The 23580-nt window shown below is 41.6% G+C and overlaps 1 protein-coding gene across 3 annotated transcripts in view; it reads right to left on the bottom strand.

Annotated features, from left to right (window-relative positions):
- Positions 1 to 1360: 1360 nt before the first annotated feature.
- Positions 1361 to 23580, bottom strand: part of brsk2a (BR serine/threonine kinase 2a) — a 126868-nt gene continuing 104648 nt past the window's right edge. The window contains exons 9-19 of one of the 3 annotated variants that reach the window (XM_037253992.1): positions 22160 to 22191; positions 20664 to 20828; positions 19031 to 19128; positions 17558 to 17708; positions 12025 to 12085; positions 10258 to 11014; positions 10138 to 10186; positions 9026 to 9149; positions 7300 to 7480; positions 5764 to 5853; positions 1361 to 3108 (exon numbers count right to left, since the gene is read on the bottom strand). In XM_037253992.1, the coding sequence (XP_037109887.1) occupies positions 3086 to 3108; positions 5764 to 5853; positions 7300 to 7480; positions 9026 to 9149; positions 10138 to 10186; positions 10258 to 11014; positions 12025 to 12085; positions 17558 to 17708; positions 19031 to 19128; positions 20664 to 20828; positions 22160 to 22191 (1731 nt within the window). In that variant the 3' untranslated portion in view covers positions 1361 to 3085. Of the gene's footprint in view, positions 3344 to 5763; positions 5854 to 7299; positions 7481 to 9025; positions 9150 to 10137; positions 10187 to 10257; positions 11015 to 12024; positions 12086 to 17557; positions 17709 to 19030; positions 19129 to 20663; positions 20829 to 22159; positions 22192 to 23580 lie in introns of all 3 variants that reach the window. The other 2 variants (XM_037253991.1, XM_037253993.1) reach the window with 2 other exon arrangements.

Below are 23580 nucleotides of genomic sequence, written 5' to 3'. Positions count from 1 at the left end.
CCATCAATGTCGGCATAACGTGTGTTGGCTGGTATAGCAGCAATGCTGTCTGTCACTCACTCGTGAATCTTCGCGGACGACTAATCAGCAGCGAGCGATAGATGGAGGAGGGACTTTACGAGTCAGTGACGTAATTTCCCGTTCACGAACGAGAGAGGAGTCAGTAACGCAACTTCCTGTTCAGTGTGTGCGTGGGGGGGGGGGGGGACGATTCGTTGAACGATTCGTTTGAACAAATCTTTTGAATGAACTGATTCTAAAGATTCAGTTCACTTAAAAGAACTGAAATGCACATCACTAGTTGCTGTGTGCGTTTACTAACAGTGACACTATGACGGCTGTGGTGCGTTTTTGGTCCGATGGAAATCAGAGAATGCAGTTCAACGCGAGAACCTGGATTGTTCATTTTTCACCAACGGAAAATACACAGTCAAGTCGAGACACCTCGACTGTGATAGCCACTCAGCCGCTGTCAGAACAGCAGAGCGTCTTTAAAAGTGACTTTGTTCTTAATGTCGCGATATTTTATAGAGCTAGTCTAAAACAGTAAACAAAGCAATATTATTTTGGATTTTGATCACAATCACTTTCAATAGTTTATTCCTTACACCGTCTAAAACCTTTTTTCAAAAACTGTCACTTTCATTTACAAAAGAAATACAATTTAAAGAATATTTTGTATTTATTTTTATTAAATTATTCGACTCTCCATATATACGTATATATATAGGAATAGAACTTTACGTCTTTTGTTGTAATATAACTGATTTTAATATAGAAGCTGGTGTAACACTTAACAGATTTTTGTTGGTGGTGTGCCTCGAGATTTTTTCCAATGAAAAGGTGTGCCGTGAATGAAAAAAGGTTGGGAAACACTGCACTATCTGTCTATTTGGAATTCTGTAAAAGTTGTACTGAATTTGAATGTTGCCACGATGAGTCGAGGAAAGATCAACAGTTAACTCACTACACACTGGATCAGGGGTCACCAACATGGAGCCTGTGGGCTCCTCGGAAAATAGTTCACCAGTCATAGGGTATCGGAGTTCGCTAGGAATTTAGGAGAAACTATTGGGAAAAAAAATTGCTAAGATTGATTGAAAAACGTTGCATATCATCTGTTTCCTGTCTTTTTAAATCATTGTTGACATGATCTTCACATGGATGTAAGTCATTAACACATAATTGAAGGTCATTTGAATTTGCTATTTCATAAGTGTGTATCAAATTGGCAGCCCACAGGAACCAGTATGCAAGAAGTGGCTTTTCCTGTTTCAACGAGGTTGGTGACCCCTGCCTAAATCTACACATGCTGGGGACTCAACACAAGCACATACAGTACTCACGGAAGAAAAAGAAAGACACTATAACGGAATGATTTTATTATTTCCAGCACTGATGATGCTCATCGTAGTTATGTTATATGGAGATTACTCCTGCTCTGGCTCTCTGAAGCACTGACTGTCCTCTGAGCTGCTTGCTTTTCATTTGTAGAAAACAAAGGAGAGTTGACATGAGGGTATTGCTTTCTATTTGTATGTAATGATATCCTCTCCCTGTGCTTTCGGAACCCCCACATAAAACAGCTCAGACGTCCAAGTTCTCCATGGAGTGGCACAGACTGAGAGGCATTGCTCAAAAACGTTGTGCGCAAGATAAACGAAGAGGAACAGATCAATTGGATGGGAGGGGAGATTAAAAAAAAAAAAAAAAAAAAAAAAAAAAGACAGAACTATAGGCAAAGCTTAAAAGGAAGGAAGGGTCGGCCAACGGAAACAGTAGTTTTGTGGCGACTGATTAGCGTGAAACATTTACACCAAAAGCCATGCAAAGAAAAGCTCATGTTTGACATGCACACAGCAATACAAGCTAAATGTATAGAGCAGGAATCCCCAGCATGGTTAAGAAGACAATCAACCCCATTTTGGAACGATCTATTTACAAAGAGAAGACCTGTGGATCAATGTCATCCTTCTCAGGCCCAGCCTACACAAACAATAATATAGAAACTGACAAATATCAATAAAAGAGCATTCCCTCTCTCCAAAAAGAGGCTAAGTCTACATTCTTAAATCACTGGTATGCTTTTTTTTGTTTTTGTTTGTTTGCTTTCACAAGTTCTTTTTCCCCTGGTCATTGAAGAAGATTCATCATTGAACTAAAACGAAATCTTGTTTTTCGTCAAGTGATGCCCCATTTACAAACACACAAGAGGGCAATAATAAATAACATTCAACTGACCTAACAGCTTTGCTCATATAAATAGTTATAATAAATTAGGAAATGACACCGTGAGATGAATAAATAAGGGCCACAAGTACAAAAATAAGCACGTATCACATAATGTTTGTTCTTCTTTTCCTACTGCTGGTAAGTATACGTGAGAGAAAGAGAGGTCTGAATGGAGAAATAAAGACAAAGTGCTGCAGAGAACATGAAAGACAAAATGATCATGAGACCAAAATTACAGATGATTTCTCCTATTGGCTACCAAAACATCGCGTCACAACAAAACAACTCTTTGTACATCAGAAATGACTGCAATCTGTACAACAGGATAAATCATTCATTTTCAGATAATCACCCACCCGTCCAAATTTTGATGACCCGCCGCCCCACCTACAGCTTCTCTCTGAAAAGTTCATTTGCAGCAGTATTGGTATTCGGGTCAAGTGGGGACTTTACACATAGTTCATCTCAAAGAAAGCACATGAAACAAAAAAACTAAAATACAATCCGGCGACCGTCCATGTCGGCTCTTCTTCGCCTCCTCCTTATCTTCTCCTTGGTAATACATCCCAGAGTTTAGTGTGCATACTGGAAATGTGCTGGTATGCATGTTGAGTCTCTTAGCAAAATGCTTGTTTTCTGAGGCAGGCGTGGAAGGGGCGGGGTATCGGAAACACCAAAGGAACAGTCATCTACTTCTACTGTCAGAGCACGCAGGGTTGGGAAAGATGATGGTAGAAGTCTGCATGAAGGATCTGTTTCCGTGGTAACGCAAACCTCTCAAAAGCAGTCCTCCATGCGCACGTCCATCTCTCGGGGTGGGACGGTTCAGGAAGGGGAGGGACGGGGACGGGACTTAATAGGTTTTCTGGATAAGTCCTGGGGTGAGAGACAAGTGAGGTTAGCGCACACACTTTAGCAGCATGAAGAAAGGAGGTGCAAAGGAGGGATGAGAAGATGATGATGGTGTTGCCTATCTAGTTCAGATCTAGCGACTCCTCTTGTAGCGTCAACTTGACGAGCGGACATTTGGAGGCATTGTTTTCCTGTTCTTGCCTGCGTGCTTGCGCGGGCGAGGGGCAGCGCTTGGATGGCACCTGGCCGTTCTTCTCGTCTGGAAAGAGGTGTCGGATTACGGCGGACACGTTACTCGAGGTGCAGACGAGGCACCGGGGAAGGAAAGGAAACATGGCGGAGTACAGTGGGCCACAAATGCTGCACGACTGATGTCAATAAGTGTGGTTAATTGATGTAAATAAAGGCGGTGGGGTCATGGTTAGAACGTCTGCCCAAATCAGGTGCACGGAAGGGGAAATAAATAACATATACAGTTGGAAAAAAAAAGAGTCACATGGATGCTGTATTCTTAGATCATTTGCGCAATTCATTTATATTAACTGTATATTTGATGAACAATTTGAATGAATGGGCCATCAAAGCTCATAAAGCAACGGCAAACAAAAGAACAGTAAATTTAGCTCAGCAAAATGTTGCTTTTTACACGACCCTGCTTGTATTATGAGTCAAGTGTGTTGAGCACGGTACAAGTCCTGTACATTTTGTTGCATGAAATGAAATGATTTCTCAGATACAGAGGGTGTTTCGAGCAGGCAAGTATATATAGGACATGTGCATGCGCTTATGGCCACCCCTGAGTGAGATGTTGTGTCACCCTGGCCACCACACTGAAATATTTTTAGCTACGGCCCTGTCTCCTGCTCGCCGCTGACCCGAATGAAGCTACACAACATGGATGGAGGGATGTTTTTTTTTTTCACATCTTAAAGGAAGGCAGGTTAGATGCCTTGCACTCTTCAAATGAAACACCTGCAGGATCCGCTGACTGAGCATCAAGTCGTCTGCTGGCTAAAGATCGAGGTAAGCAAGGCTGCAGTAAAAAAAACATTTTCGCTGCTGACATACTGATTGTGCGCCATGATTTGTCTAGCAACAACATTTCTCTGTAAAGGTGTACAACGCCACAATGAAAACCAATCAGATTAATTGTGTGGTTTGGTTGAATTTTTGTAGTATCAAAGTTAAAATGTTATTTGAGTTGTTAAGATTTATTCTACATTGATACTACTGGTATTTTTGCAGTTTGTAAGTTTTCTATGTAAATAAATAGTGCAATTATTAGAAGAAAGAGAACTGTGTTGCCAGCACAAAATTGACCTAACAAAAAAACAACAACCATGATTTTAGTCTGCATGTAATGAATCTAACAGTTTGTCAACTATTCCCTTACTTAGCTGTGAAGAATTTACGATTGTTACACCTGAACCTCCGCTTTTTAAAAACAGCAGTAATGGACAAAGGGAACGCACTTTAATTTAACTGTCACACTTTTCCATACGTGTCCCCCACCTAGCCTTTGTCCTCGTCCACTGGCTTCCAGGTGATCTTTGGAGATTAAAGACATAATCGCAAGGATTGACAAGTCCTTTTGTTTGAAAAAATGACACGCAAAACCACTTCTTTGTGCTCTTCCTATTAGCGGCCCTTATCTCATTTTAAAGGCCCTGCGATGGGGACGCTCAAAAAGTGTTTTTCAAAAGGATGAGTTTAATTTGAGTCTGAGTTATTGCTCTGTGCATATTGACCTCATTAAGATGTTAAGTCATTTCGATAAATCTTCGACGAAACTGTAAAAGGTGCAGTCATGCCCTTTATTTTTTGCAATAGGCACGCCATAATGCTCACGTGTTTCCATTGCCCACTAATTGCGGAACATGATCTTGACTCCCATTTGTACCAAGGCCCTAGTTTATTAATTAGAGACACATTTTAAAATATCACAGCTAATCCTTACAACTCCCAGTGACTCCAGAGCCAAGTGAATGTCATATTGTGGCCGTGCGCTTGTATGTATCCCTTTTATGGCAAAATAGTAGCCATTAATTGAAGAATTCGACAACACGTGGGTGATTGCTCATGCGACTTATAACTAACATTGCTCATTTTGCCCCTTGAATAAAAACAATGAAATTCCGAAAATTCACTTCTCATGCAAAATATGTGCCTTGTCTCCATAAAGGTTTGTTGAAAATGGATAATTGGCTAGTGTGTTTCCCTATTTTACCAACAGGGAGCGCCATTGTCACAAAGATGTCAAATGAGACAAGCCCAAGTATTCAAAAGAGAAGATGAGAGCAGATCGTTTCCGTAGTGAGAAAACATGACGAATCATATTCAGCAACTCAGAATCAACTATTTCACTAACGAGACAAACAACAATGAATCCCCATGTGGAGCAGAAAGTGCTCCTCAATCATCTACTTGGGAGTCAAGCACGCAGCATGTTCGCCCAGGTCTGGTGTCACTGTGGTGTTGCCATGGTGACAAAACCTCCATAAGAATGCAAATGGTATTTCCATACCTTCCCTCTAATTCTCATCACCGGACAATGTTTTGACCCTCGGAGAATGCTGTGAAGCCAAGCGTGCAAAGCAGAGCCTACGAAGCTCTTGGTGAGGCAGAGAGTGAAAGTGATGCTGATAGGGGAGGTGTAAAGGGGGGGGGGATCTTACTCACCAGACAGCTGCTGGACTCCAGGCTGGTCATGTGTGCTTAACAATTGGCTCTGAATGGTCTCCACGACCCGCTTGAAGCGCCGACTGGGTCCTATAACACAGAGACACAAACCAAAGGAAGAACAGATACTTGGCTTTTGGGAAAACACCCTTATGCTGGAGCGTATCTCAGCTGACTTTGAGCGAGACATGCTGGTCCCCAGCCAATTGCACGGCCAGTGCATTATCCTTTTTCCTTGTCTGGCAGTTGGCAACCAGCCGTTTATGATTTGCATTATGGTCATCTTTAGGACATGAGCTATGAAGGTTTGAATTTGTGATGTTGGAAACGTTGTTTTCTCTTACATAATTTCATTACAGATCCGTGCTTCACAAAGTGGCTTTCTCTATATCAATAACAGTATCAGTAGATATCAATACTCAGATCGGCACTCCTTTTCACACTTAAAAGAAAAAAAAGGTGATACAGTGACACTTTCCAGCCTACGCTGGTAGAGTAAGAACCATGTCAGCCATGTGGACTGGGAAATATTTTAAGGTTAACGTGGATGACAACACGAGTTGCCCTGAAGCTGAACAGCATGGAGCGGAGCTCTAGAAAGTTAGTGCTTGCTGGAGGGCCTGCATCTGCAACACCACACGACATGTACCAGCATGTCAAATAAAAAATAAAAAACAGAAATAAAAAAAAAAAAAAAAAAGTTCAGGCAACTTTATTTCGCAGGCTGCATTTTGATGAAATGTGTGGCAAGACCTATTACAAAAACATTCAGTAATACCATGATGTTATTCTCTTAAAGTTATAGATGAGTGACCCCATGTTCAAGAAAAAAATATGTTTTGGATTTCTGAACATTAGATGCGTTTATTGCTTTCCTTATAACACCCTAATTGACAGTAAAGCATGATTACAAAATGGTTGCCTGTCACACTGCTTTAATGCAAAATACAAGTCGGGCTAATCATGCCAATTTTCTTGACAGCGTCTCAAACCACGCAGCCAAAGTAAAGCCTAATACTACTACCGCTCCTAGAGAAGGTGGCGTCTGTGCAAAGTCGGAAAAAGTCTATTCGGACTGGATTGAAATTGACTGAATTGTGGTGTGTGATAGAAAGAAAAATTGCCAGGTCCCGATTTTGCAACACAGAGAAAATCCACACAGTGATGGGGAGAACCCGTAAAATTCCACATATCCGTGGACAAATGCTAAACACTAAATATGCTTCCTTTAAAATTTCAATCAGGATATGTTTGCTGTTTTGTGTATCATCAATATGGTATGTCATATACAAATTATTATTGGTAATTTTCTTTATAGATATGCTGGGGAATGTCACATAGTGGATGATTGTATTTTTGTGTTCATGCCGTAAATTATCTCAGTAATATACTTTTGTTATTTTATGCTATTTACTTGTTGGGATTCAGCAAATAGCAAAGGTAGTGGTTTGTATATTGGCATGCGGGCAGGTCCGTGATGGAATGATATTTCCAGAGACTGAAAGGATGGATGATGACATGCAGGCGTATCCTTACCTGAGAGCAGGGTGAAGGTGACGGAGTAGATGCCATTCTCCTTTGTGGCAGCCGTACTCTCCGTGTAGGTGATGTCCACCTGGAATTTGACCTGCTTCTGAAAGACTGTGGGGCCGGCCGTGGACTTGTATTCTGCTCTGAAACTAGTCTGTGATATGACACTGTGGCTCAGGCTGGGGATCTGGAAGCAAAGAAAAAAAATAGGAGTGAGTGATGAAATTAAACATCAATGTTGAATTTTTCTTCCACATGATAAAAAAAAGATAACTGTCAATGAAACACTCTCCATAAAATATGAGCCACAGTCAAAGTCGAAGGAGATTAATACCTTGGGGCGTAGCCTTGCATGCGAGGGACTTAAGCTAATGTAGTCGTCTGTCACCCAACAACATTGCACTCTCCCTTCCAAAATAAATTTGTGCGCCCTATGAACAGGTGAGTTGTAAAATTGGCACCTTCCATCCTAGTGCTGTGGATGTCTTGACATCCCATTAATGTGAGTGTGCTTCAAGGTATAATTCCACTGATTCAGGTGCCAATCTCCTGTCGGGAATACCTACCGGCTAGCAAAAGCCCGGGAGGGAATTTAATGGCAACTTTGTTCAAATTTAACTGAGGTGAGCAAAGGTTCTGTTCAATCACACAGGCTGAATGCTAAACGAGATTGTGTGGCGCTTACATGCAAGACGCGACGTATTCTATTCATACACACCACAGCAACATAAATACGGAGTCAATATATAAAACCGAGAGTATGTGTTGGAGAGGTGGATCGCAAATGCCATCTGTAGTTTTTGTATTGACCTCCATTGAGTCTGCAGTCAGGTGGGAAATAGAAGCGATGAACAAAAGCAGTTGACTGAATTGCTACATAAATCTGAAACATGTTAGCAGACCTTGGGCCCGCCACATACTCATGAGACACATATCTAGCCTGCTATTAGAAAGCCAGCAAATAGTCACCACTGCCACACTCACTAAGGCCCACGAGTCTGAAGAAGGCACATAAAGAAGAAAATTAAAGCTCTTTTTTCTTTTTAGTGCACAGCACTTGTTCTTTTCTTCCACAATGCAGTGAACAAAAGAGTCGGAACAAGAAAGAAAATGGAGAACAAGTAGCTGCTGTATTTACTTTGAGAGAAGTGGACGTTGGCTGAGGTATGCAGACAAATTTTATCAGGAAGGAGACTAAGGACTGGAAGAAAAAGGACTGCTGCAGTAAAGTGGAAACTGTGGAGTGCAACACTGCAGTGTACAAAACCAAGACTACAGAGTACAGTTTAGGCTCTTTGAATCGAGCAAAAGCAATCACAAATGTTACTTTATTTTTTTCTTCTTTTTATCGGATTCATCTAAAGTGCCTCACAATGCACTTTTAAACTGTGAGCATATTTCATAAAAAATATGATGCCTATATGATTAAAAAAATGGCACAATGAAGAGTGGTTAGAAAACAGTGCTAAGGTTGATGATTCATATTCAGCCTTCCTGTGTGATCTTTGTATGTTTTCCCCGTACTTGCATAATCCAACTGTATTCCCAAAACAAGCATTCACACCTGCCTGCCTGAAGACTATAAAGACTCCCGAGGTGTGAATGTAAGTGATGGTTTGTCTCTAACTAAGGTTTGGCCAGTGAAAATGTGTCAGTAAGTAAAGCTGTGTTGGGGGCCTGACTCGGAACTGTGCGGACAAGCGAGCTCAATAATAAATGTGGTTGACGATACCGAGAGAAATGCTTGAACGATGTCAGCCTTGATGGAGCTGAGAGGCTTGTCCCTGATGACAATGAAGATCTGCTCCTCTTTTTCCAGGTTGATGAAGTTCCCAAACCAGGATTTTTTGGCAAGTCTATGGAGAGAAAACAACACGAGAAATGTCATAATTTCTTAAAAGGTTTAAATAATACAGCACACATTTTTTTAAACGGCCATTTGAGATACAAAAGGGGGTCATACTTTCAAAGTTGACAGTGTGTGTTTAGTGTACTTTAGGATTTTCTCAATTTTGAGTCAAGCGCTACTTTTAAAAAATTCCCACAATGAGGCTGAGAATGGTAGAGTCAGTATTCTGAGCCTTCTAAAGTTAGCTCCCCTAACTTGTACACTGTCGTGCCTGGCGTGCATATTCATAGAGCCATTGTGGTTTTGCACATTCAAATAATTTGATGCACAGTGACATCAGCACCGGGGTCTGACACAGAAATAATTGCTTTTGTCAAAGACAATTGTGGCCAGTCTCACGTGCACATTCAGGTTGTGGCCTCTTACAAGCAGGCCAGGTAAGAGCTTTTTAAAAAGTCAGCCACAGTAAAAGGTACTTAGGCCCTCGATTATTTAGGAAGTGCCACTGCAAGGAACACCCAAATCTTGTTAAGTGATCAAATCAATTACTGATGCTTACATACTGCAGCAATACTAGAGACAATGGTATGAGAAAATGCAGGATGGGTATTTTAATAATAAAAGCCATACAGTACGCAACTGGTGTTTGACTGCAATCTACTTAGAAGATCTTCAGCAGGAAGCTCTCCAATCAACCCTCATGTTTCTCTGCCAGGTGGAAATGAACAGCCAGCCAACCAAACAGGCACACAGCGTTGGCCAAAACTTAAGTAATCACCCTTCAGGAGGCTGAGAAGCATCACACAGGCAGCCAGCCATTACTCATAACCAGACACCTCAAGCTAAAGGCAAGGTCAGTGCAAGAAGTTCAGCAGGAAAAAAATCTTAATCATAATAATTTTAAATTGCCATGTGCAGTCCTGTCTGAGAAGGTAGCTTTGAGGTATGGCCGGGTTATACATCATTATGATAGTAAAGGTGTAACATTTACTCACTCTGGGGAAGACTCTGGAGTGAGGCTGGACATCTCTTCTTGTGTGGGAACTGTGGACAAATGAGTGTTTAGGGTGGAATGAAAACAAAAATAAAACAAAATTGTCAAAGTGTATACAAACCCTGGAGTTTCCTGCGGTGGAAGCGTGGCGAGCCCAGTAAACTGTTCTTGATGGAATTGAGGCGCGTCCTCCATGGCATCCCGCCAATGGAGGGGCTTGGTGGTGGGGTCGGGGTGGGTGTCCCGGCGGGGCTGTCCTTGGGCGTGTGCACCGGGGTGCCCTTTGGAGTGGGTAGGGGACTACCTCGAGGGGAAGGATGGGGTGTAACCTGGATGAGGGGGATACATTGAGATGAGTGGTCAGAGTATGACGAAGGCGTGGGTGTTACAGGGTGAAAGTGGTGCAGCCTGATGGGGGAGGCAGGCACCACTGGGATGAAGGGCACAGAGAGTTGGGGCTTGGCAGCGAAATGAGAGCGACGGACTTGGGGGCTGCCCTGGACTGAAGCAGTGGGGCTTGGGGGGGTTGGGGAAAGCGGGGAGGTGGGTGTTGGGGGCACGGAGGCAGATGGAAGGTGTGACGGGATATGGCAGGAAGCCGAGGAATCCGACAAGGATGCCGTATCTAATGAAGCTTCGGGGAGCGGGTTGGATCGTGTCGCGTGAAGAGGCTTCGGCGCAAGTTTCGGCTTGGTCGGGAGCGTCTGAGTCTTGTTAAGGGATGCCGGCAGTGCCTCGGTGCTCGGGGCCAGCGAATTGGGTGTTGACAAACGAGGACCCGTATGATTTGGAAGTGGCTCAGGGGAGGGACTGGGGCTGTTGTTTGGGGATTGTGCTAAATCAGGGGATTGAGGTGGAGTCCCAAACTTTCTAACAGGCTATTTGATTAGGACATACAGGTGAAGGAATACAAACAACAGAATCAAGTAAATACAACCACCAAGCAGTCAGATGCCATGCGCAAGAATGGAAAGGAAAAGGAGAACCATGCAGTTAGAAAACAAAGCAAAGTGATATGGGAATAAAACCATGAAAAGAGCAAGCAAAGACATGTAAAAAAACAAAGACAGACACTTAAACGATTAAAGAAAAACAACTGTGCGATGTCACAAAAGAATAAACAGTAGACTCCGACAGACATGGAAAAAACATGAGCTAGGAAGACAGATCTCAATAACGGCCACGACTACACTTGATCTATTATTGAGTTTTAACCTTGAAAGTGCAGCCATATTGGGGAAAAATATTAAATTATATGGACAGAATAGCTCAGATTTATCTGGCCTTTGAAATCAATTTCCCTTTTAGATGAGCTGTGGCTTGAGCAGCTTGTTTGAGGATCTTGAATAACCCTGAGTCTTCTCAAGGTTAGTCAGCTGGATACATTTGCTCCTAGCCTATATCCCACTCAAAATAGAAAAGTAGGATTTTGAAAATAATTCCTTGAGCTGGATTTCCACATGCTAAGGCTGCCAAAAACAGAGTAAACTATTATAAGCCGAGAAGACAGGGCGAGGAGATCCTTTTGTTTGAGAGAAAACGTTGATCAACCTTTCGTGTTTTCGTTAGCACCCAATAAATGACGAATTAGGCATAAATTAGGCAAAATTAAGCATAAATTGACAACACAATTATGTTTGGGAAAATAATAGATCATATTCAAGGGACAGTATAACATTTGAGCAGTGATATTGGTTTGTTAAAGGTCAGGAGATGCTGCTGTGGAGTCCTAATGACCATCCATTATTTTCTCCTGCTGACTTAGACATCAAGAAGAGATCAGCAGCAGTTAGATGGTCATCCCACAGGGGAACCAACTACATAGAAACCGAGGTGTAATGTCACATACCTGCGTGTAGTTGTAAGGGTATAGAAGGTCTTGACTTACCCGTGGGCTGCTGAGCGGGCTGGTGGTGAGGCCTGAAGAGGCTCCACTAATAGACCGTGACCTGTGGACCAAACACGCAAAGGGGAAAAGTCAGTTGTGGGCTGAACATGTGAAGCTGTTAGAAATAGGCGTAGGTCACAAGCTTGGAGGTCAAATGTTGGATCGGCTAGCACTAGAGCATCTGGCACCATCACGCCAAGCACACAGTGAGTGACTACGAAGAGGAGGAGGAGCAGGAACACTACAGCGCACAGTGCATGACCTCATTTGTTAGCAGACAATATTTAGCAGTGACTCGCCGCAATGTCAAACGTGTTGATTTGACTGCACACTCACCTGGAAATCTCTCAGCGTGTTCCTAAACATTAGCATTTAAATTAGCCTTTTTTGTTGGTGTTATTCAGTCTACACTTTGCTAATAAATAAAACATGGTGACTTTTAAGTCTGTTTGCACCGCATCAGTAGCCGATATCTTGAGGAGGGAAATAAAGTGGGGCATTTGGTGTCGTGCCATTCATTTTCCATTTCCATGCAGATGTCGTCAATAAAGATGTGAGGCGAGGCGAGCCCCAAATTGAACAATCACAGGATGATCTGTCTCCATCACGCACACCGCACAAAGTGCCTGTCAACGCCAGCTGCTGACTGTCACAACACTGCTTGTTTTTGTCATTGATTTTACAACCGCTCGCTCTTCTTTTCCCACTCAAGCGCTAATGAATTTGCGAACATGTGGACCACGCCTCTCAAAAACAAAAGGAAATGATAAAATGTGAGTTTTCCCCTGAGATCTAAGAAGACTGGTGTAGTAATGGAGAATGATGCTGCTCCCATATGTTGGATCAATCTTGTTGTTTCCATAAATGGAAACAAATGCTTACTTACATGGTAAGAAATAAAAACAAAAGAAAACAAAATGTGCAACAGGCAGACACTGCCATAAAAAAGTGTGAGTTGGGGTTTATGTCAACCCGGGAAGCTTTTAAATCATGTGTGAAGAAATAGTATCTTCCTCCTTAGACATAAAAATAAAAAAGAGTAACTGCTACAGCGGAAAGATAGCACTCCCACTCACAAGTTATTTTTATAAATATTTCCGTGGTGATTGCCCACCATAATGGTGGGTGAGAACAAATGAGCTAAGACTTGTTTGAGAGAGCAGCTGCCCAGACAGTTGAATTGAAAGCCCGCGGTTCACGGAGACATGCTCACATTGCCAATTGCACCTCATGACAACACAGATACACTCGGTCTCCTCGGCCTATTACGAGCATATTGTTGGACATACTCTGCATCTGTTAGTGTTGGACCAGCAGGTCTATAGAGCTAATAATACAGATGGCAATGCTGCTGCACAGTAAGGCACCCTTGCTACAAAATGACAATGACTAACTGTTGTTGGCTGTTTAGTGTACACATAAGCACACAAAACTAAAATATTCTGTAATCATACATTGGAATATTTACATGTAAGCAAGTCTGGTGTTCAAGTTTCTAAGAAATTTGCTTAGAAAACACATTTAAGGCGAACTATGAAAAAAAAAAAAGTTTGAATCAGAGTTCAAATTTAAATCTGATTACAATAGGAAGTTCTACAGGATTAAGCTTTCACTAAGTAAATCTACCTTTTTTCCAAGGCCATATTGATCAAATTCAAAACCTCCCATTCATTCATGGGCTCCATTTTATATTGAGAAAAAAACTTCCTGTATAGCAGTGCCAATTAATGTGGTCACACAATACAGTAATGGACTGCTGAAGAAGGAATGGCTTAGTTTTTGAAGAAAGAAAGACTCTTCAGAAGGCCCACGCCGATTTAAGTAAGCTCACTCTTTCATCAAACCCACCATTACACAGCTCTTCCTATTCCCAACTAATAGTTTGCAACAAAGGCCAATGTCCCGGAGTGTGTGACCACAGGCTTTGTCTGAGCTCCATCCAAAACACTCAGCAGGTTCCAATGAGAGATTGTGTGAGATGAAATAATACAGACAGATCTGAGAACTGAATAGACTGAAATAAAATGAAACTGATACAACTTATGGTGCCAGAAGTAACCACACCGAAGCTCAAACACAATCAGACTGCACGTTCCTCTTCTTTTGACTCTATTTCAGAAGTGTCTCCTCTCTGTGAAGTAGATAGCCATATCAATCAGCGCACTATTTAAAGTCGTTTCCTTTCCCGGGGCGAGCCAAACTCCCTGAAGAAGCACTAAATTAATATCCACAGCTCAGCTCCTCAAGTTTGAAGATGCAATAAGACCCCTGCAGCTTTCCCCGACAAGATCTGTCATAAAGGTTCTTTCTTTGAGTACCTTAAACACTTAGAGTCCATGATTAGCATCAAAGTTAAGACTTAAAATTGCTCCACTGACCTAACTCATTTAAACCCCATCAAGCGATGGGAGCCGGTCAGTGAAAAAAAAAAAAGCTATGACTCACTCTTGCACTTTTTCATGTTTCATTTCCATATCATTAACCAGCTTTCATTTCTCCTTGCACGCTGTGAGGATTTTAAATGAACACTCTCCCCTGTGTTTCACCCTGATGTAAATTCATCCTGCCAATACAAGTCATTCTGTCCAGTACACCTTGAATGCTCCCTCTACGTTTTATCAATCTACTGAGGTTGGCTCAGTTCATGGAATAAAAAGGCTGGAACAGTTCAAAATTTAGTTTGCCTGGTTAACAACACATTTTTTTTTTTAACCACTGCTATCTGCTGGAAAGCTATGAAACAAGAGACAGGAGGGAGAGAAATATACAGAGAGACACTTGCTTTGGAGATAGAGAAGCTGCAGCGCATAAAACCAGCAACCAAATCAGAACCATGGACAGAGAAAATCAAGCTGCATTTGTACATTAGTGAAGCGATGCCACACCAACATGGCGCAACTGGGACTGAGGATGAGCGACGCACAAGGGAAGCAAAGAGAGTGAGTGAGTGAGTGAGTGAGTGAGTGAGTGAGTGAGTGAGTGAGTGAGTGAGTGAGTGAGTGAGTGAGTGAGTGAGTGAGTGAGTGAGTGAGTGAGTGAGTGAGTGAGTGAGTGACTGGGGATATAAAAATCTAGTGAGGAGCCCACTGTTGACATTTATATTAAGCAAAATACAAAGGAAAGAAAAATTAAAGTAGATGGAGGAAAGATGCAGTTGAGCTTCTTTGGGTGAATAATATAGAGTTAACATAAACATTTCCTATGAACCCCTAAACAATTTGAATTGGACTAAAGCTCGTAGCTCATTGCAAATCTTAATTCTTCCTTTTACCAAGGCATGTTGCACATGATGTATGATTTTAACTTTGTGGGAACAGCTTAGGGGAGGCTATTTTGTTCTGGCTTGCTTGTGTCCCAGTGCAAAAAAACAAATTCAACCAAGGGATGCTTGTATGTATTTGGGAGAACAGAGACAATTAAAAAAAGAAAAAAAAAAGTGGTAGAAAGTCCTGCCTCCTTGTAGGTGTCAAATTTGCCTCCCAATACTTTTGACAATGACACGTAACTTAACGTACGTGACATGACCACTAACTTAACACTTGACCTGGTATAGAATGCCGTGGATTATCAACATAAAGGTAAACTGTTTTTCTTTACTATATCGGATGTAAAGGCAGAAGAAATACAGCAGAGGAAGACAATGCCAAAACTTGCAAAACCTTAAAATAAAGACTTGAATGCCCTGAAGGGATGATGGAGTGGAGCAGAGGGGATGAGACAAGAAGATGAATCTTAACACAGAATTCAAAGATGGGCATCTTAAAAGGTGGGAGCTGCCGAAATGGCTCTAATCCTTCCAAAGTGTCTTGTGGATGGAAGTTTAAAGAGGTGTGGGATGAATTCTTGATGTGCACTTGTTGCCAAACTGCCCGAGTGAGGAGTTATTAATGGATCTGACATTGGGATGAGTTCACAAATCTCTATAGTGCGGCTATATTATATGACTGGCTGGCTCTGCATTCAAGTCGGTTCCCCTGTAAAGCAGCACTCTGTCATTAGGCTGATCACGCTAACTCACAGTCCATCTTCTGGGCTGTCAAAAAACGTCACTGGCATCGAGCAGAAATGTGTGGTGTGATGATATATTGCTGGCTGAAATAAGATGTGCAAATAGATTTTAAATCAGCCGCCTTTGCCTTGTGGGGTTATGGCTCAAGCTCCGCTTTCCAAAGTAGAAGGAACCCTCGGCATCTCAAGAGAAAGTGGGGCACAGCACGGGAGGAACTGATTATTAATGCATTCAAAAGAGACTAATTAAGTTCATACCAAAAGAGGGGGAAAGGTTGGAGATGGATATGGAAGCTCTGCCTCGCACATCTTCAAAAGGAAAATGAACTTTAACTTTCAAATTCACTATTTTTTGGCCCTAAATTGTTAGAACCTAATTTATTTTTTAATTTAAGATTCTTTCAATAAATTAAATACAACATACCCACACACATTCAAATAAATCCACGTATTAAAGAGCCCACTTCTGCATCGTTCTCCGTCCATAGACATCTACCTTAGGTTAGGGAGCAAAAGCAAAAAGCAAGGGAGAGAGTGAATACCTTTCTTCTTTGCTGCATTTTTTCCTGGCGCCGGGAATATCCAAGCTTTTACTGTATACTGACTTACTACAGACAGACAGGAGACAGAGCGAGCAGACTGTCAAACTAATGGTGAGGTGTTTGCTAAACTCGCTCTGCCCAGAGAGCTTTAGCCCAACACAAACACAAAGACACACATCAGGATGCACCCAAATCAGATTTTTGTCAAAAACACAAAAAAGACTGCCAGGACATCATTTGGCAGGTGCAACCAGGAGAGTGTTGACAAGAAACATGTCCAAAAAAAAAAAATGAACAGAGCTCTTTCAAGAAAAACAAAGAAACAATGAAGACCTCTGCGACGTTAAACATCACCTCAGATACCTTTTCAAATCCTAACACCTCGGTTCACACTGCACGGTCCTAGTGATACAATTGCAATGGTTTGCTCGTAAGTGACACCATTTGGATACGATTCATGGCTGTGTAAAAGGAAAGAAACGCATGCAATCGCACATCTTCACACCAGAATCAGTCATCTGGATGAAAGGGTATAAAAAGATCCCTGGCAACATGACTGCAGCGCGAACGTACTGATTGGATGTCCCTGGTGAATGCAATTTTGATGTCAGTCAAATACACACGCGTGACAACTACTCAGACAACAAATAAACTTGTAATTGTTGATGGCAGCCCGTTGAGACGAATTAAGATGAGTGAGAAAGCCAGGTCAGGGATGTAAGCGCGCCTCCTCATGCACATGTGCTGCCAGGTGAAAGGAGTTGGAGGTGGTTTGTACTCTGAGGTGACGATAAAGCGCTCAGTGTCCTTCTGAATTGTCTCTAATCCTCAAGGGTCAGTGATAATCTGGATCACTGATTTGTTGCATTGATTATTGACTGTATTTATTTTAAGTGCTGCTCGAGAACAATGTTTTTGAATTGAACTGAATTATATTGTATGGAATCAAATTGAATTTATCTTGTGTCACATGAAATGCATACCGTTGTCCATGCTGTGTCATGTCGATGGCCCGCCTGGCTGGCACTGGTGAGCCTCCATCTGTGACACTGAGGACTTCCATGGACTTCCTCTCTGGTCTCCGTTTGCCGTGTCGATTCAACATGGGAGAGTCGACCCGTTTCTTTGGAGGATCTGTGTGACAAACGTGAGGCCCTTGTAGTTCTCAATGTTGAAGTGATATTTAGTGCTAATTGCATTAACCCTCACTAATGGTGACAAGTATTGCTTTCCTCCCAGACCTTGAAGTAATGACCGCTGTACCACATTCAATAAGGAGGCTGTATTCATCAAAATGTCACAATCTTACAACAAAGAGCTTCGATGTCCATAATGAGCTCAAATGTACAGTTTTTTTTTTTTAATCATTTTCTCTTCCGGGCTCACATTTCCATTATGTGCCATTGTGCATGCAATATAATAATTAGAATAATATTCATATCATGTATAAATATTTATATCATATATATGAGAACAGATGAGGGCTTTAACAATGGAATATTTTTTAATCTATTATTCGGGCGATTATTCCACTGAATAATTGGATACAATTTTATTTTGCATTAAAGTGTATTACAAAACAAATGTTCACCCGGTTACTAATCAAGTGTTGTTGTATTGGTATTGTTGAATGGATAGAAACAAAACAACTAAGCAGAGCAATATCACAGGTGAGGGACTCACCAATCCTTTTGAAACTGATTCAGATATCGCTTTGCTTATTGTTTTTTATATTCTATGTACTGTAAGCAAATGGACAGAGCAGTGTTGCTGAACCTGCCGAGAGAGCACGTTGCAAGTGTAATAGACAGATGATCAAATAACGTGTATGTGCCTGGACATACATTTACTATACCTTATATAATGGACAAGCTGTTTACACTATGTGCATATGTTAGTGGTGCAACATTCACATTTCAGACTACCAGTTAAAAGAGGATTCAGATTGACACAGACATTGAAATTGTAAGGAAGATTTGACTACAGCCCCCAAAATAACAGCGACATGTATTGACGCAGGAAACGTGATGTGTGTTGGTTTCTTTTTCTTGATGAGATCTGTGCCAGTAAGTTTTCCAAAGGAAAAAAACACCTGCCCTATTTAAAAGTTTTTCTCTTGCACCAATGTGTATCCAGAGCATGTCTGCTGGTAAGGAATAAATAAACAAAACAATATCTATTGTTGAGCCAATTCACCACTGTGGGAAACCGATCCAATTTCTTCAGAAGGAGGATGACAAGTGTGTCAGACTGTACACCAGGAGAATTCAAAAGTTGTAGGCGAAGCAATAATCTTCTTCTAATGACAAGTAACGGATGGAAAGTAACCTAAATTTATTGTCATGGAATGAAATTGTTGAAACAAAGAATTATTTTCTCTGGCTATGCTATTATTTATTGACTGCTCAGTTGCATTACAAGTTGTCATCACTTTTTGTCTTTTGTTCAGGTCTCACCGATTTCATTGCGAGGGGGAAGATTCTGGTCCTCTTGACTGGGGTACCTCTCTTTACGGTCGAACAACAGGAAGTAGATCATCTTTTCTTGGTTGTCACTGATAAAAGTGTCGATAAAAAAGGCAGTTTCATATTACTAGATGTTGCCGTACATTAAATTCAAAATACAACTGAAGCCCCTGTGATATATACAATATGTACTTATATATATATATAGCATATAGGTTTTTATCTCTCCTGTCAAAATGTGTTGATTTCTAAAATAAAAGTTGATTGGTAAAAGATCATCATATAATGTTGTGCACATATATAACAGGACAGAGTTGGCTTGCAAGTGTATGAAAGTGTACAAATATTGTCTAAGTATCTTTTTCAGTCATTCGGAACATCAGATATCTTTTTCGCCTCTGGCCCATGTTTTTTTAAATGTAAAGCAGTAAGAGTTTCGCCTTCTATAATAAAGGCAGACTGCAGAGAAGCAGGAGGCAAAAAGAAGAGGACCTGCACTTTCAGCTCAAATGAAGGAGAGGCAAAGAATGCAGACAGCACATTTTCCCCTTGTCCTGCATTATTACTGCGTTTGCCTGGGAAGGTGGACCTTAGGAAAAGGTCGATTGTAATGTTCCTTTTGTATTCATTGTGTCATGGTCTGTATTTTTTGATGGGTCAAGACTTTTAAAGCAATCATTTTGATTAATTTAATCAGAGGAGAAATTGCATTATGAAAAAACAATGAGCATTATATATATTTGTGCACTCCAGACAAAACTGAAGTTTTCTCAGCACCCTTATTTCACTGCTGTTTGGTATACCTGTGTAACGAGAGAGAGAGGGAGGCATATCCCATAGTATGAAAGCGGTGTCATGCAGGCTAATGAAGTGATGGATTGAAGCATGACACTGTGCAACAAAGACTTCAATCCGTTATCACGTGAATTCAGCAAGCACCTTCTATTACGAGCGATGCAAACTTGTTTTGCTGAAAGATGACAATAAGGTAAATAGACTGAGCTATTCTGAGGACAATGAGATTGATGTGATGACATCGTATTATGACCTCTGTTGCAGCAGTGATATTTACTCAGCATAAAGTGCTTGGGATGAAAAGCGCTATTTATGCTTGAAAATAGCCAACCTGGATTTAGAGCATTGGCAAGTCACATCTATCTACAGGTTCAATCATATTCATATTGCACTTAAAAACTTGCTTGCATGTGGTGGCATGACGAAACATTGATGTTCAGCTCTGGCAAAGCAGTTTTTATGTAATGATATGATTAGCAATAATTCAACCACTGGTGATTCAAATAATCAACATTCTGAGAATGACACATTGTTTGTACTCATTGGAATTAGTAAAAAGCTTTTCAAACTCATTTATGGCGCATGTTGTGTGTGCATTTGTACCAGCATTAAAAGCAGAACATGAATAGGGATTACACCCCGAGCTCTTTTATGATGCAATATGAATTGCATAGGAAGGAAGTGTTAAGTGTGGTAAGAGCAGTGATCCTAGCTGTTGGTGTTGATACATATATTTAAAAAAAATCATATCCCATCACCCTATCCTTGTCAATTTCTTGCCGCCCTTTAATTCCCCTTCTGCTGTATTAACGTTTAAAAGTGCACTCACTCATCCGAGAGGAGGTCTTTCAGCAGTTTGTTCTTGTCCCTGAAGCAACCCAGAGAGTGCATGCTGTCCAGGACGTCAGGGTCGATGTCATCTGCAGATGGGAGGCTGCGTATGGTCACCTTCCGCGGCACCGGCTGCTCTGGCTCGGGCTCGTTCTTGCCCCCTCTGAGAAGGCACAATGAGATGAACTGGAGCATCTCTAGAACTTGGTCAAATATTGGACATACCTCTGACTGTGACAAAAATGAGCATTGTCATCTTTTTACGTTAAGACTGCTAGACAAAACTAAGCGTTATAGTTCTACATAAGTTGTTAGCTAGAGATTAATACCGCAATCCACGGGTAAGCAAATGTCGACATTCACGTGCCTTGAAGCCATCTTGGCTTTCCTATGACCCCGATAGAATTTCGCATTTTCACCGTGTTGCATCATCTGGTGAATATTTTTCCCCTTAGTCAATATTATGGAGAGCTGAGCTATGAGTTTGCAAGCCATAGTGTGCCCATTGTGGAAATGAGCGCTCCATTTAGTAGTGATGGCAAAATGAAGCTTCATGAACCAGTTGTTGTATTTTTTTGGCTCCTCTAGATGGGAATGTTGGTTTAAAGTGAGGGTGAACAGAGAGTGGCATCTAGAGGTCTAAGTAAACACAACAATGGGTTCATGAATCATCTTGAAGCTTCATTTGCCATCATTACCATTTAGCACCACTTTTGGCTTGTGAAGAGTTAGTTTCGTCGGACACAATTGTGCAAAGAGTTCAGTGCTCTGTTGATTTGCATTTAGGACTAATTTTCTTCTGTTGTTTGACTAAAGAGGAAAAAGAATGCCTTTATTGTCAATTGTACAACTGCTATACAACGAAATTGGGATGATACACTGGTGCGAGGCTGGGGAGCAAATTGGGGTTTAGTGTCTTGCTCAAGGACACTTTGACATGTTTTGAGGATTAAACCCACAACCTTCAAGTTGGGAGACAAACATGCTACCACTGAGCCATAACGCCACGAGACGCTCTGTGATTGCATGAAATTTCTCTGACAGAGACAATAACTCACAAGCCATCTATCCCTTCGGTCTTCTATAGTGCTCATCCCGTCTACCATAATTCATCTTTGCTTGCCCAACAAGAGCAAGGCAATTTGATTAAAAACTCTGGCAGTGTTTCTTTTATCAACAAAAGAGATGGCACCTTACTCTGCTGCAAACACTGCAAATTTGTTTCAAGCGGGCCCAACCAGGTGTTGTAAAACTTAAAGTGAGTGAACACCTGCCCCTTCTGCACTCTAACCAGCTGCTTCCCCTCCCCCGCTGCTTGCATTTTCTCTGTATCCTTTTTCAAGCACCACCAACTTAGCCCCACAACCCCAAGAGGGGAGTCATGGCCTGCTCCAATGTAGTCTGCTGTACATGCCTTATGTCACATAATTGCTACTCCCGGGGCAACAACCTCAGTAGTGGAGTAGTGGGGAGTAAAAATGAGAGGATACTTACATGTACCATGTATGCTTCTGGATCTTTTCTAACTGTAAAGCAGAAAAAAAGAGACAGACGGCAAATGAGAATCTAATGTGCAATGACTTTCTTTTAAAGTAACCTTTCAATTGAATTTGTTTTCTTCACATCCAAACAAAATCAAGAGGGCGACTATTGGGTAAACCATGAAAGAAAATCAAATTAAGGTGAATGCTGTATGACCTCAATAAGCTCTGCGTACTAACAGAAATGTGATTGGTTCGTATAAAGGATGATTGAAATGTGCAAGGCAAAAATGAGGCTCTCAAATATTAATAGTGCCAATGGAAGAATGAAAAACAAAAGGGGAATGAGGGAGAGGACGTGCTCGCTGGCTGGCACGCTGAAGAGAGAGAGAGAGAGAGAGAAAGATGATAACTCTGAGCTATAAACAGAATATTATCTCCTTCATACACACTGCTGACCTGGACAAGCCCCGCAGGTGCCAAGGGATCGTCCAGTCCTCATTCCCTTTGCAGCTCACACACACATTCTTTCTCATCGCAATTTTAATATGCTTCCACGCCAATACTATCAATGAGGTCTTTTATTCAGGCCGACGTCCAGAACCAGAGAGAAAGTGCCAGTTAGAAAGCAACAAAAGCAGATGTCTGCCCAAATGACCGTGCTGGCCACTGGATCAATGTATCTGCTGGGATTTCCATTTGCTGCTGAGGAACCACACATAGCAGCTCTAATTATTGCCATTCATTCACAGGCATTCTCTGGAGCGTGTGCCTCCATCAGTTTCTTGATGATTCCACCATCCCAGAGGCGCAACCTCTGCTTTGCCTCCATGTAATATTGCTACAAAGGCGGAGCTGAGATACCGGTGGCTCGACTCTGCTTCCACAGAGGTCACCACATTGGTTAACGTATTGACAGACACCGTGACAGTCGGATACAAGCAAGAAACGTGACCTACTCTTTCCCACTTTTATTGAAAGGCTTCAGGCTAAGAAGCAATATCACATACGGGCTGAAGGAGACGTGGTTTGAAGTGCAATTTCTCATCCTTCAGTCAGTGGATGTGACAGCACCAATTTCAGACACTTTTAATGGAGGAATGTTACTGTGCTACACCACTGGCCGTGCAAAGTCTGCATCCTTGTATGTTTACTTGGCTGCATTTAAGAGTGCGTGCAGGTCTGCTATTACACAAACGACTCTTCAATCATGATATTTTCAAAGTCACCAGGAAAACTACTTCATACTGTGAACAATGGCAATGTTAATCTGTTATTCCCAGAAAAGAAAGCCTCCATCCATTTTCCATACCACTTATCTTGGTTGGAGTCTAAAATCTATCCCAGCTGATTTAAAGTGAGTGGCAACACTGGACTGATCAGCAACCAATGACAGGGTGATCACTACTAGGCTATTTAACACGGGCAAGATAA

The sequence above is a fragment of the Syngnathus acus genome, chromosome 6 (assembly GCF_901709675.1).
Source record: "Syngnathus acus chromosome 6, fSynAcu1.2, whole genome shotgun sequence".
Classification (NCBI taxonomy): Eukaryota; Metazoa; Chordata; class Actinopteri; order Syngnathiformes; family Syngnathidae; genus Syngnathus; species Syngnathus acus.
The sequence above is the reverse complement of the archived record's forward strand: the minus strand, read 5'-3'. Positions and strand labels throughout refer to the sequence as shown.